General features: G+C 39.3%; 1 protein-coding gene across 3 annotated transcripts in view; it reads left to right on the top strand.

Annotated features, from left to right (window-relative positions):
- Positions 1 to 13,627, top strand: part of Anapc1 (anaphase promoting complex subunit 1) — a 77,324-nt gene that overhangs the window by 632 nt on the left and 63,065 nt on the right. For 2 of the 3 annotated variants that reach the window (NM_008569.2, XM_011239332.3), the window contains exons 2-10: positions 715 to 951; positions 2,112 to 2,273; positions 6,330 to 6,381; positions 6,566 to 6,666; positions 7,173 to 7,255; positions 8,491 to 8,564; positions 10,528 to 10,673; positions 10,884 to 11,104; positions 12,015 to 12,224. In NM_008569.2, the coding sequence (NP_032595.2) occupies positions 739 to 951; positions 2,112 to 2,273; positions 6,330 to 6,381; positions 6,566 to 6,666; positions 7,173 to 7,255; positions 8,491 to 8,564; positions 10,528 to 10,673; positions 10,884 to 11,104; positions 12,015 to 12,224 (1,262 nt within the window). In that variant the 5' untranslated portion in view covers positions 715 to 738. The remainder of the gene's footprint in view (positions 1 to 714; positions 952 to 2,111; positions 2,274 to 6,329; positions 6,382 to 6,565; positions 6,667 to 7,172; positions 7,256 to 8,490; positions 8,565 to 10,527; positions 10,674 to 10,883; positions 11,105 to 12,014; positions 12,225 to 13,627) is intronic. The other variant, XM_030248086.1, reaches the window with a different exon arrangement.

Genomic DNA, 13,627 nt, shown 5'->3' with positions numbered 1-13,627 from the left:
TGTAAAAGTATTAAGTATGATGTCTTTGGGTTAAAAGGCATCTAACTGAGAAAATGATGCTATAAAAAGTTATCCTGTAGGTTCGTTTTAAGCTAAAAGGGAATGACATTGCATGTTTGCATGAGGAAACGTCGGGTAAAGTTGCAAGTTCTTTAATGTTGACTGCTTTGTTGAATAGAATTTGGAAAGGCCAGCCACATTTTGATAAGCCCCTACTTTTCATAAGGCATATGTGTTTTTCAAGTTCTGTTCTCAATATTGATTTTATTTCTAGGAGGTGAAAAAGAAACTTGGGCCTGTTTTTTGGCGTAATCATTTCAGGAATGACGTTTAAGTCACAGCAAGGAAGATTTTGTAGCTATAGAGGGCTTCGTATAAACTAGAGGCTTTCAGATTGTTAAAAAAAATGATGCCAACAAGACTTTAGATGAGAGCTTCAAGTCAAATTTAGTTAGCAGTTGTTATTCTTAAGTGCCATTTCAAACACTGAGGGTTATAGTGCTGCTAACAAATGCTGTTGTAGAGGTTTCCTCAGAGACAAAAAGGCACATACTATGCCACAGAATGTTTGAATGTTAGTTATCTTTACATGCCGTGTGTCGAAATGTCTGTGAGGTGGATCCCCATGTTTCTGACCTAGCTCCACTCGGGTCTCTGTAGTAATAACTTAGTTTTGACTAGAAGGCTGACAAGAATGCGTTTGGATTCACACAGAAATAATGTTCATATTTGGAACCCATGTCGAACTTCTCTGAAGAAAGGGCAACGATGATTGCAGCCGGGGATTTGCAGGAATTTGTTCCTTTTGGCCGAGACCACTGCAAGCACCACCCTAACGCTCTGAACCTTCAGCTTCGTCAGCTGCAGCCAGCCTCTGAGTTATGGTCTTCTGATGGTGCAGCTGGCTTGGTGGGATCTCTTCAGGAGGTTACAATCCATGAGAAACAGAAGGTTTTATTAAGATTCTCATCATACTTTTGAAATTTAGAATGAATACCGTGCTAATATAAAGCTGCCTATATGCATGTGAGAAATAAGTGTATGTTGGCACTTGGTTAAAAGCTAATGTTTGGTCATTTCAGTCAGTGCTGAAATATGGTGCTGCCTACATAGGCATGCTGTGTAACTTGTAATGAGAGTTGAGTACTTTAATCATGGCTCATTTTAAACTTTATCCTCACTTCAGATGTGGGTAATCAGGTTTTATACTCTTTGGTGACTAAATGCCAGAGGTTAGAAGTGGTACCTGCAACACATGTTTCTAGAAGAGGGTTGATGTCACATAAGGGTGTTAGCATAGTAGTACTTTCTATTTTGAGGTGGACCTTAGTCAGTAGCCCAGACTGACCGTGGAGGTTTAAGCTGCCCCTCTCTTCTGCTTTACCTAGTCTTTGTATTTGCCTTTGAAATTAAATCTCTTGGAATGTACATAGATAGATAGAAATCAGAAACTTTTTAGCTTCTATTCATCTTATGTGTGGGACAAGGGGAAGAAGATAAATAATATATTTGCAGCTGTGAAGCAAGGAAGTCCCCCCATTGAGTCCTATGTGCACCTGTCTATTTTATGCCTTCTACATACATTTAATACCTACTTTTAGTTTCCCTTCAAGCATGGGTTTTATCTTATACTCTATATGTAAGAGATACTTTTTGTGTGCCTGCGTTATTGGCAGAGCAATACTAGGAACATAGAAGTATAAAATAAAGTACTTCTTATAGAGAATTTTTGAGTCAGTTTTTAAAAAACCTGCCTGCTTGTATGTCTGTGCACCATGTGTGTGTAGTGGCCATGTGGGCCAGAAGAGGGCTCAGATCTCTTGGAACTGAAGTTATAGACAGTTGTGTAGGTGCTGAGAATCAAACCCCAGTCTTTAGAAGAGCAGCCAGTGCTCTTAACCACAGAGCCATCTCTCCTACCTCTCTTAACTTATCTCAAGAGTCCCGTGATGTAATGTGCCCACTTTGCTAATTCACTCATTGTGCTCACCTATGTATTGCAATCCTTGTAGGAGTTAGTCTTGGGTTGAGTCTTAATTTACAGGCAAATCTTGCTTCAAACTACTGAAAAAGAAGAAGTGCTGAGCATGTCCTGTGTGTTAATTTTTAAGGAAAGCTGGCAGTTAAGAAAAGGTGTGAGTGAGATTGGAGATGCAGCTGACTACGATGAAGAGCTCTATGTGGCTGGGAACATGGTTATCTGGAGCAAAGGGAGTAAAAGCCAGGCACTGGCAGTGTACAAAGCGTTCACAGTGGACAGCACTGTCCAGCAGGTGAGTTTACTGAGTTTGCACAGCAAACAACTGTTAATATAGCTGTTTGGAAAAGAAGTTTGAGTTTTAAAATGATAACAAATGACAACAACAGTGTAACAATTGTAGCAGCTGGTTGTACATTATGTCTGGCAGGAAAGTAAGATTTTCATTTTATCCATCATGACAGTGTCTCTGTAGCCCAGGCTGGACTGGTATTTGAGATCCCCCTGCCCCAGCCTCTGAATATGACAGGCACCTATCACCGTGTTTGGCTTATCACATTCTATATTTTTTGGTTATGAGCCTAGCCTTTAATTCCTGAGTCATCTTTCCAGAATCTTATCACATTCTTCACATTATTCTTTGCTTAGTTGTCTTAGTCAGGGTTTCTATTCCTGTGTAAACATCATGACCAAGAAGCAGGTTGGGGAGGAAAGGGTTTATTCAGCTTACACTTTCATACTGCTGTTCATCACCAAGGAAGTCAGGACTGGAACTCAAGCAGGTCAGGAAGCAGGAGCTGATGCAGAGGCCATGGAGGAATGTTCTTTACTGGCTTGCTTCCCCTGGCTTGCTCAGCCTGCTCTCTTATAGAACCAAGACTACCAGGCCAGAGATAGCACACCCACAAGGGGACCTCACCCCTTGATCATTAATTGAGGAAATGCCTTACAGGTGGATCTCGTGGAGGCACTTCCCCAACTGAAGCTCCTTTCTCTGTGATAACTCCAGCCTGTGTCAAGTTGACACAAAACTAGCCAGTACACTGGTGATACAATCTTTTCTTTTTTCCTTTTTCTTTTCTTTTTTTTTTTTTTTTTTTTTTTTTTTGAGGTAGGGCTTTTCTGTATAGCCTTGGCTGTTCTGGAACTCACTCTGTAGACCAGGCTGGCCTTGAACTCAGAAATCGCCTGCCTCTGCCTCCCAAGTGCTGGGATTAAAGACATGGGCCACCACTGCCCGACTATTTATTTTCTTTCTCTTCTCTTCTCTTCTCTTCTCTTCTCTTCTCTTCTCTTCTCTTCTCTTCTGTTCTTCTTCTTGTTCTTCTTCTTGTTCCTCCTCCTGCTCCTCCTTCTTTTTCTTTTCTTCTTTTTTTTTCTTTGAGACAAATCTCTACATAGCCCTGGCTGTCTTGGAACTTACTCTGTAGTATAAGCTGACCTTGAACTCACAGATCCCATTGCCTCTGCCTCTTGAATGCTGATATTAAAGGTGCACCCACACAATCTTATTTTTATTGCTATTATTTTTGTAGTACTAAGGATTGAGTTTAGGCCCTTTTATATGCTAGGCAAGCACTTTTATACAGACACACACACACAGCATTGCAAATAATACTATTTTAACACTAGTTGTGAGACGTAAAATTTGTTATCGACAAAAAATATGTGAGATGAAAAATACCTTAAAACATGATTACTATAATTCATTTCCAGATATTGAATACATAAAAAGTATTGGATTCACAGTGAAAGGAAATTCAGCCTGATTTGCTACTATTGTAGTAGTTGTTGGGATCATTTTCTGAAAATTGATAGAAGAAATTAAGTACTTACTATTTCAGGAAGACAAATAATTTATCACTGTTTGATGAAGGAAACTCTTATTGAAGAATACCAACCTATAAATGTAAAAGAAATGGTAGAAGCAGAAATCATCTTGTAGTTTCTAGTGTGCTAATGTTCAGGCATGGTTGTAATGGTTATTACCACAGTTGCAGAAAAGGATAGTACATGACAGCAGGTATTACATTTGCTAAGTTTAAAGAGACAAATGAATCTTCTCTTCAGAATTGCTTCTTGTTTCTAGTAACCAAATGATTGGGTTCAGCTTAACTTTTATGTACTCTATGTAGTTGTAATACAGGGAAAAGACTGTGATTTCTACTATATTTTCTTTTGAGAAATATTTAATGTGAATATTTAGATTTAGCATTCAGTTTATAGTAAACTTGAGATCTAGGAGTGCAAATTCCTAAGTAGCATGAGATTTGAGGAATGGCTTGGCTGTTACTCAGTGACGGCTGTGTCCAGAAAGATGGTTAAGCTGATAAAGGCACTTTCTACAAAGCCTGACAACCTGAGTTTAATCCACAGGACCCATATGCTGGACAGAGCGAACTGACTCCTTCCTGCAGGTTGTCCTCTGACTGCCATAAGTGTGCTGTGGTATACACAAATAAATAATAAATTCCATCATAAAGAACAGAGGCTGGGTGTGGCTGTGTACGCCTTCAATCCTAGTACTTAGGAGGCAGAGCCAGGCAGATCTCTTCATTTGAGGCCAGCCTGGGCATAGCCATTTACAGGACAGAGTGGGCTCTGTAGAGATACCTTGACTCAAAATGAATGAATGAATGAATGAATGAATCAATGAATAAAGCTAGCTGGCCAGAGCTGAACGCCTGTATTTCTAGCACTTGGGAGGCAGAGGCAGGTAGATCTGAGTTCAAGGTGAGCTTTGTCCACAGAGCAAGTTCCAGGATTACACAGCCAGGGCTACACAAAGAAACCCTGTCTTGGGAAAAAACCAAAAAGTAAAAAACAAAAGAATGGGTGAAGGCTGATAATTATGGAAGCTGTGGATAAGGATAAATTCTGTTTTCTGTGTGTGTGTATTTGAAAATTTCTGTGATCAATAGTTTAAAAGAAAAAAAGATAGTGAAGTGAGCAACTAGAGAAATCCAGAATTTGGGAATGTTTACATTTGAGCCAGGCGTGGTGGCGCACGCCTTTAATCCCCCGGGAGGCAGAGGCAGGCAGATTTCTGAGTTTGAAGCCAGCCTGGTCTACAGAGTGAGTTCCAGGACAGCCAGGGCTATACAGAGAAACCCTGACTCAAAACACAAAAAAACAACAACAACAACAAAAAAAGTGAGTCAGGGGAGGACGAAAAAGTAAGAACTGTTCTGGGTGGCAGACACCAAAATGACATCACCAAATTTCTTTATTTCTTGGATAGAGTTATACTATGTAGATCTTAGGCTGTCCTTCAATGAGACGTCCCTTGGCCTCAGTCTCTGTAGTGCTGTGATTGCAGGCATGTGTTGCAAATGCCAGGCCAAATGCAATAGTTTTGAACCTTGTTAAATGAACTTTGTTTGAATTCTGGTTCTAAAAAAACTAGGTTAAAAAAAGACTTTGGGGGCAGGGTGTGTGGAAAAGTTAAAAGACTGATTCACTATTAGGTGATATTAGAGTATTATTTTTTCTCTGAAGGCTGGTAGTTTTGTAAGTTCTTAACAAAACATCTTCAGCTGGGCGAGGCGGTGGACACCTTTTATCTCAGTACTTGGGAGGCAGAGGCGGGTGAATCTCTCAGTTTGAGGCAGCCTTGTCTACAGATTGAGTTCCAGGCTAGGCAGGGATCCATAGTGAGACCCTCTCTCAAAAGCAAACAAAAAGAGAGCATCTTTAGTTTTTAAATTAAGATTATTTAGTAGCATTTAAATATTTTTAGGATTGTGGCAGACTATATACACACAACATAAAATTTATGCTTTACACCATTTTAAGTGTTTAATTTAGTGGCATTAATAGGGGAAACTGTATTCCCTTTTTTTTTTCCTTCTCCCCCAACCCCCCTCCTTTTCTGCTTCCTCTGGGCCTCTGCTGGCTCTGGGCCGCTCTAGCCTCAGGAAACTGTTTTCTAAACATTGTTTCAATGTGAGCATAGAGTCTGAGATCGGCTGAGTCACTTAAGCTCTCCCGTAGTCCTGGCTTCTGTAAGATGCAGCGTTTGCACAGCCTGAGCTGATGTTTGTGTCAACTGGGTCTTTTGGTTATTTTGTTTTCTTTCTCTTAAGATTTAATTGTAAACATAAGTCTTCTTAGAATGTGTAGCAATTAAGTGTTCTAATCTTGCTTTTTGTTACTCTTGCTCAGTTCCGTGATATGTATGTATATGTGTGTGTGTGTGTGTGTGTGTGTGTGTGTGTGTGTGTGTGTGTGTCTGTGAATCCATCTGTATTGAGCTGAGGAAATGAACTATGTAAACACTTTCTGATGCCGTTAGCTTGTGGATGATTATTAGACGTAATTTTCTTAGACAGACATTTTGTTTTGATTTTAGGCATTGTGGTGTGACTTCATTATATCACAGGATAAGTCTGAAAAGATCTATAGTAAGTTTCTTTATGAAATTTTATTTCCCATGATTTTAAGCATTTATCTCACTGTGTGATACATTTATAAGCAACTCTTATTCACAGTGTACATTTTGCATAATGTATCAAACTTCTGGTGTTTGGATTGAACTGCTTTGCAGGAAAATAAACAACCCATACATTTTGTACTGTTTCCTTTCAGAGAGCCATGAACTAGAGAAATGCATATGTATATTACAGAGTTCATGTATGAACATGCATAGCATAGACGGGAAGGATTATATAGCTTCCTTACCTTTTCAGGTAAACTCAGTGTTTTACATTTTTGGTGTGTGTTTTATGAAACATATAATCATGTGTAACAGATTTTTATGTAGTCTCTTATATGTAAAGGGTATCAGTTTTTACTTAACTGAATTTTAGTAGTTTTAGTTCACCATGTGACTGTCCTTTCCACAAAAATATTTTGTAGTGAATTATGAAATCTGAGCTGTTTGCCAGTTTAATGATGTATACAAAGTCATGTTGACTCTATTGTATTAGGCATATGAATAGTATTGGCCTTTTTGTATCACATCATCTTTTAGTGCTCAGGGCTGTTACACTGTGTTGATGACATCAGCCCCAGTTTCACTTTGAGCACCTGGTTTGTGGGTTTGACTTTTGTCTTAGAGTTGCTTGTTAAAAGTCAGAGAGTGATGTACTTTGAAAGCCCTCAGTAAATTCAAAGAGAATGTTCTGTTATTCTGTCTGATTTTTGCTTAAACTGTTGTTTTCTTACTTCTGTTCCCCCACCCTCTTATTGATAGGTGGCAAATGTTTGGGCCACTAAATATGGCTTGCTGTTTGAACGATGCAGTTCTTCACATGAGGTACCTCCAAGTCTACCTAGGTATTCATTTTATTCTGTTCAGAATATTATTTCTTGGGCTTTTATAGTGTTGATTCTGAAGTAAACATGTTAACTAAAATGTTTGGGCTGGTAAAGATATCTATGGTCGCATCATCCATATTAGAGCATTATTGTTCCAGGTTGAGCTCAGCTGTGAGTCCATACTCAGACTCCATTGCTCTGTGCTCTCCTAGCTCACACTGAGCAGTGGCTGAAGGAGGATAGGATTCAGTTCTTAGCTCTGCCATGTCTTCATTGGACTGCTTTGGACAGATCATTATCACTCTCTTAGTTTTCATTTACTTACTTGTTTCAGGATGTTCTTAGCTCTTGGGATCTCTGCACTCTCACAGGGGCCCAGTGTCTAGTAGGTGCGCAGTCAGGGGTGGATGTCTATTGACAGTGCCTGCTGAAAGGAGGAATGTGCAGAGCTAGTAGCACAGGGCGCAGCAGCAGACATTTGCTGTGTGAGAACTGTTTGCAGATTTTCATCTCTGTGTTGATAGAAAAGCCAGTTCTTCTCCTCTTTAACTTTCTGAAAATTTTAGACTCATTTACTTGAAGTATTTTTATCTTCTTTTAAAAAATGTATCCATTTATGAACAAGTGTAGGAGGCTAAATTTCTTGGCTCCTGTAACCTACTGCAACTAGGAGAGATAAGGGAATGCTTATCTCATACCGGCTCTTCTCTGGATTCTATCATGTCATGGCTGCTCTTTGCATATTTTTCCCTGGACATAGTCAGTTTCCTTCTCTATGTGTGTATGCATAGAATTATTACAAGAAGATTTTAGAACTAAATAGAGGATGCCTTGACAGACAGTATGTGAAGAATTTAGAAGGCTACTTTTTGAGATGGTGGCTGTGATAGAATGCTTGACCAGGGTTGAGGGAGGAAGGACTTACTCTGCTTCCCAATTTCAGCCCTTTGTTCAGGGAAGGTGTGGCAGAGTTCCTGTTGGGAGGGCTGTGTGGCAGAGGCTCTGTACATCTTGGCAGACCAGGAAGTAAAATGAGGGATTGGAAGCAGGGCTGGCCAGTAACCTAAGACCCTGTTTTCTCAAAGGCCCCACTACCTCCTAAAGTAGTGCTACAGTTGGGGACCAAGTGTTCAAACATGAGCCTCTGTGGGCACTTAATGTTCACGTGGTAACTAGATTTGCAGTTGCTTGTGGGCACCGAGGTGCACATAGTTATCTTGTTGGTGATGGATTGTGTATTTGTTTATTGCTAGAGAACCTTTGCCTACTATGTTCAGCATGCTGCACCCACTGGATGAGATAACTCCACTTGTTTGTAAATCCGGAAGTAAGTGCACTTTTCTATCCTTTTATTTGAGCTTGTTTTGACATTGAGGGACAAAGTAAAAAAGATGTTTATTTTAAAAGTGACTTGTTTTATTAGAAGGTAATTTAAGCATATTATAAAAGTAACTTATTGAAAGCAAGAACAACAGTTATCTCAGCAAAGCCAAGGCATGTATATCACTGAGGGACACTGATATTTGATAATTTGCTTGTAGGTGTCTGTCCTTTAAATTAAATAAGAAAATGGATGATACTTGGGTGAACTAAAGTTTTCTCTTTTTAAGGGAACATTCATAGGTCCTGATTGCTGAGTGCATTTTATTATTTCACTGTCTTTGTTGAAGATTCCTGGGGTTTGCACTTTGAGTATTTCTAACGTATTGCTGTATTCTTGACTTTAAATTTAGGCTTTACAACACACAAACAGGCATCTACAAATAATAGAGTGAAGGCTAGAAGGACATTTAGAGTCTTTGGTTATTTTACTTGTACATTCCAAGTACCACTGAAATGTTACCTTCTGATCATGAGTCCAATAGCCACCGGCTAAAGCAAGCCTTTGTCCTGTTCTAGGAAATCACACAAGCTCTCTTGAAAGGTTGTAGCAAAAAAACAAAACAAAAAACAAAAAAAGATTGTTGATCATGTAGGATGTTATGAGTAATATATAAAACTGTAAGCATAGTATATAAGCACAGTAAAATTCTAATTTGATAGAAATTGGTTGTGATGGTATGTACCTATAGTCACAGCTACTACTGAGGCTGAGTCAGGAAGATTGCTTGAGACTAGCCCTTTGGGGGCAGCCTGGGCAACAGGGGAAGATACTCATTCTCATATTCTCTTTCTCTCTCTCTCTCAAAATTTTATTATAATTTTTAGTGTGTGTGTACCCAAGTGTAGGTATGTGCACATGAGTTCAGATGTCCACAGAGGCCAGAAGATAGAATTGGATCCTTGGGTCAGAAGTTAAAGGTAGTTGTAAGCTTCTTGACATAGGTGCTAGAAACTGAACTTGGATCCTCTGCAAGATCACCAAGCATTCTTGATGGCCCAGCTATCTCCAGCCCATTCCTCCCTCTCCTAAAAAGAAAAGCCCTCTAACTTTAGAATCCCACTGTGTAGACTTCTTAACTCTGTAGAGTTCCAGGCTGGCCTCAAATTCGCAAGAGATCTGCCTGCTACTGCCTCCCGAGTGCAGGGATTAAAGGTGTGTGTTACTATGCTTGGATAGTTTTATTATTTCTTTATAAAAATTTTTCTATTTCTGAAGAATAATCATGTTTTTTACATTTCCTAATATTTTAACTGAGAATGAAACTGTCAAGGATATGGAACCTGGTTTGTGATGTTATAGAAAAATAACTGGACTCGGCTGGAGAAACTTCATTTGTAATAAGAAAACATTGTTCACCATTTCTGGGTCATTACAGAGGACAGAATAGAACCAATGGGCAAGTCAGACGTTTCCAGCAGATGATTGTAATCTCCAGAGAAATTGATTGTTGCCTGGATGTTTTGGTGTGTGCCTTTAATCCCAGCACTTGGGAGGCAGAGACAGGCAAATGTCTGAGTTTGAGGCCAGACTGGTGGTGTATATATTGAGTTCCAAGATAGCCAGAACTACATAGTAAAACCCGTTCTCCGAAACAAAACAAAACAAAACACCCTTTGCCTCTGGCTGATGAATTTAATAACGAATCAGGACAAATCTTCAACATTTGAGATGTATGTGTGTCAGAGTGGAACAGTCATTATGTCTTGTTTAATGCAGTTAAGGAAGTTGACAATTTAAAATTTAAAATGTGTTGTCAGTTGCATAACACTGAATGAGTTTGTGCTTTAAAATTAGCTTGGTTCTCTTTCCTTTTAGGAATAATGAGAATATTCTTCTTCAAGAACTCATTTTAAGACTGTAAACCTGCTGATATTCTGTCCCTGGTCATTTCCATTCTGATTTTTAGGTCTTTTTGGCTCATCACGGGTACAGTATGTTGTAGATCCAGCAGTGAAAATTGTGTTTCTGAACATTGACCCCTCCATTGTCATGACCTATGATGCTGTTCAGAATGTGCATTCTGTGTGGACTCTGCGGAGGGTAAAGCCAGAGGTAAGGGTGACTGATCATGCTGCGTCCCATGACAGATAGCGAACCCTGAACACTTGCACTGAGCACTTTGAGATCAGTTGAGTTTCTTTGGTAAAGAACAAGCCCTTTGTTTTTAATATCTGCCATCTACATTCATTTTCAAGGTAATTTCAAGCAAAGTACCTCTTTGTTCTGATTGTTTTCTTATTTTTCCCATTCCTTTGACTTAAGGAAGAGAATGCTGTTTTAAAGTTCCCTGAGCAGGCAGGGACCCTGCAGAATGCAACTACTAGCAGCTCCCTGACAGCACATCTCAGAAGCCTCTCCAAAGGCGAATCCCCTGTGGCTTCGCCGTTCCAGAATTACTCTTCCATTCACAGCCAGAGTCGCTCAACCTCTTCGCCCAGTCTACACTCTCGGTCGCCTTCCATTTCCAACATGGCGGCTCTAAGGTGGATGTCTGTCTTTGTTTTAAACAAGATAACTGAAGCAACAGATACCTGCTATTTTAGCTCTCTTATATTTTGAAGGACTTAAGGTTTCTATTGACAACTCTTGGATAGTTTTTAGGGGGAGCAGGCAGAAACCCAACTATGACTACTTTAGGACTTGTGAATTCATGATGCCTCAGTTTCCAGTATCACACTTAGATCCTGTTCATTGCTGCTGTAACGTTAATTTGTTTCTCCCATGAGGTGTCAGCGCTTGAATGAACATTTCATTCTACAAATATTTTGTTAGTTTTTTAAACCTTAATTTATAATTTTTTATTTTTGATGATTAATATGTATACTTATATGTCTTTATTGACGTAGATGTACATGGATGGTCCTGTATGGACAGTTTTGCTAGTTTGTGTGTGTCTGGAAGTACAGCAACATACTTTAGACCTTTTTGAATAATGAATAATTTTCATATCTACACATTTACAACTGAAAATGAGTTTATTATTCAGAAAATATAGTTCAAATATTCATTGTGTCGTGTGTGTGTGTGTGTGTGTGTGTGTGTGTGTATCTCCTTTCTGTGTAGCCTTGGCTGTCCTGGAACTCAGTATGTAGATCAAGCTGGCCTAGAACTCGATTTGCCTGTCTCTGCCTTGAGTGATGGGATTAAATAAAGCCTTGCTCCCTTATGCCTGGTATGAGTGCATTTTAACACAGGTTCTAAATACAGTTTTAGGCTATCATAAAATGCATTAGTTCAAACTGTTTAAATAGCTATTCAATTCTGAAAATGTATATGCCACTAAGATTGTACTGTAAGTGCTTCCTGTGTGTGGGTAGGAGTGGAGACTGTTGTTGGCATGGGTTAGAAACGCAAGCTGCTCATCGTGACACCCTCTCCCTGGTTATTTTGCAGTCGTGCTCACTCTCCTGCCTTAGGTGTGCACTCTTTCTCAGGGGCGCAAAGATTCAACCTTTCAAGCCACAGTCAGTCACCAAAGAGACACAGCATTTCTCACTCTCCGAGTGGCAGTTTCAACGACTCATTTTTGGCACCAGAAACAGAGCCAATTGTTCCTGAGCTGTGCATTGATCACTTATGGACTGAGACACTTCCGAATATAAGGTTTGGTAGATATAATTTTATGTTCAAAGAAAAATATTACTATTGCTTTTGGAAGATATATAGTGTTATGCCTGGTGGTCTAGCTCAGTGGTAGAGTGCTTGTCAAATATGTGTGAATTTTAGGTATGGTACTAGCACATAATCTATGTAGAGATACATATTTATACCACCTTAATTTTAGAAGAATAAATTATTGATACTAAAGTGATCATAAAAATGTTTTGTCATCAAATATTTCTTTAAGATAGTAATCTTCAGGGCCGGAGAGATGGCTCAGTGGTTAAGAGCAGTGGCTGCTCTTCCAGAGGTCCTGAGTTCAATTCCCAGCAACCACATGGTGGCTCTCAGTCATCTGTAATGGGATTGGATGCCTCCTCCTTGTGTGTCTGAAAATAGCTACAATGTAGCTGTTTAAATAAATAAATGTTTAAATAAATAAACCTTAAAATAAAGATCTTTGAGGTTTGAGGTATTTGAAGTTTTGGGTTAAAAGTCTATTTCTGTAGTGTTACAGTTAGGCTTCTATTGCTGTGAAAACACATCATGACTACAGCAAAACTTAAGAAGGAAAGCATTTAATTAGGGCTTGCTTACAGTTTCAGAGGGTCAGTCCATTATCATGTTGGTGTGAAGCAGACAGACCTGGTGCTGGAACAGTAGCTGAGAACTTTACATTCTGATACATAGATAGCAGGAGGGGGAGCAAGACACTGGGCCTGAAGGAGGCTTTTGAAACCTCACAGCCCATTTCTAGTGACACACTCCAACAAGGCTAAATACAGCTCCCAATCCTTCCCTGAAGGCTCATCAGCTGGGGACTAAGCATATAAATTTGAGACTGGGACAGGTTAGATTGAGGTGAGCCAATCTCATTTAAACCATCACATGTAGATTCAGTAATTTGAGATTTTATAGGATTTTTTTAGTAGATTTTATCTTTGTGTTAAATGTCAGCTCTAGAGGGCTGGAGAGATGGCTCAGTGGTTAAGAGCAGTGACTGCTCTTCCAGAGATCCTGAGTTCAATTCCCAGCAACCACATGGTGGCTTTCAAGCATCTGTATTGGAATTTAATGTCCTTTTCTGGTATGTCTGAAGACAGCTACACTGTACTCATATAAATAATAAATAAAACTTAATAAAATAAATGTTATCTCTACTTTTTGAGAAATAACTAATCTTTTTATGACCTCATTGATAATTTGTTAATTCAGCCACATGCCAGTGTGTGTGCTAATTAACGAGGTAGTTTAGTAATTGTCCAACACAAAGCTAAAGGTGGTGACGAGCAGAAGTGAGCTCAGACTTAGAGAAGGTTTGGGGTGCTGCCTAAGGCTATTTTACATCCTTTCAACTATGGACTAAAAAGTAGTCTCTGAATTTCACCAAAATTTGTCACTTTGTA

Source organism: Mus musculus, chromosome 2 (assembly GCF_000001635.26).
Source record: "Mus musculus strain C57BL/6J chromosome 2, GRCm38.p6 C57BL/6J".
NCBI lineage: Eukaryota > Metazoa > Chordata > Mammalia > Rodentia > Muridae > Mus > Mus musculus.
This window is presented reverse-complemented; position numbering and strand designations above follow the sequence as displayed.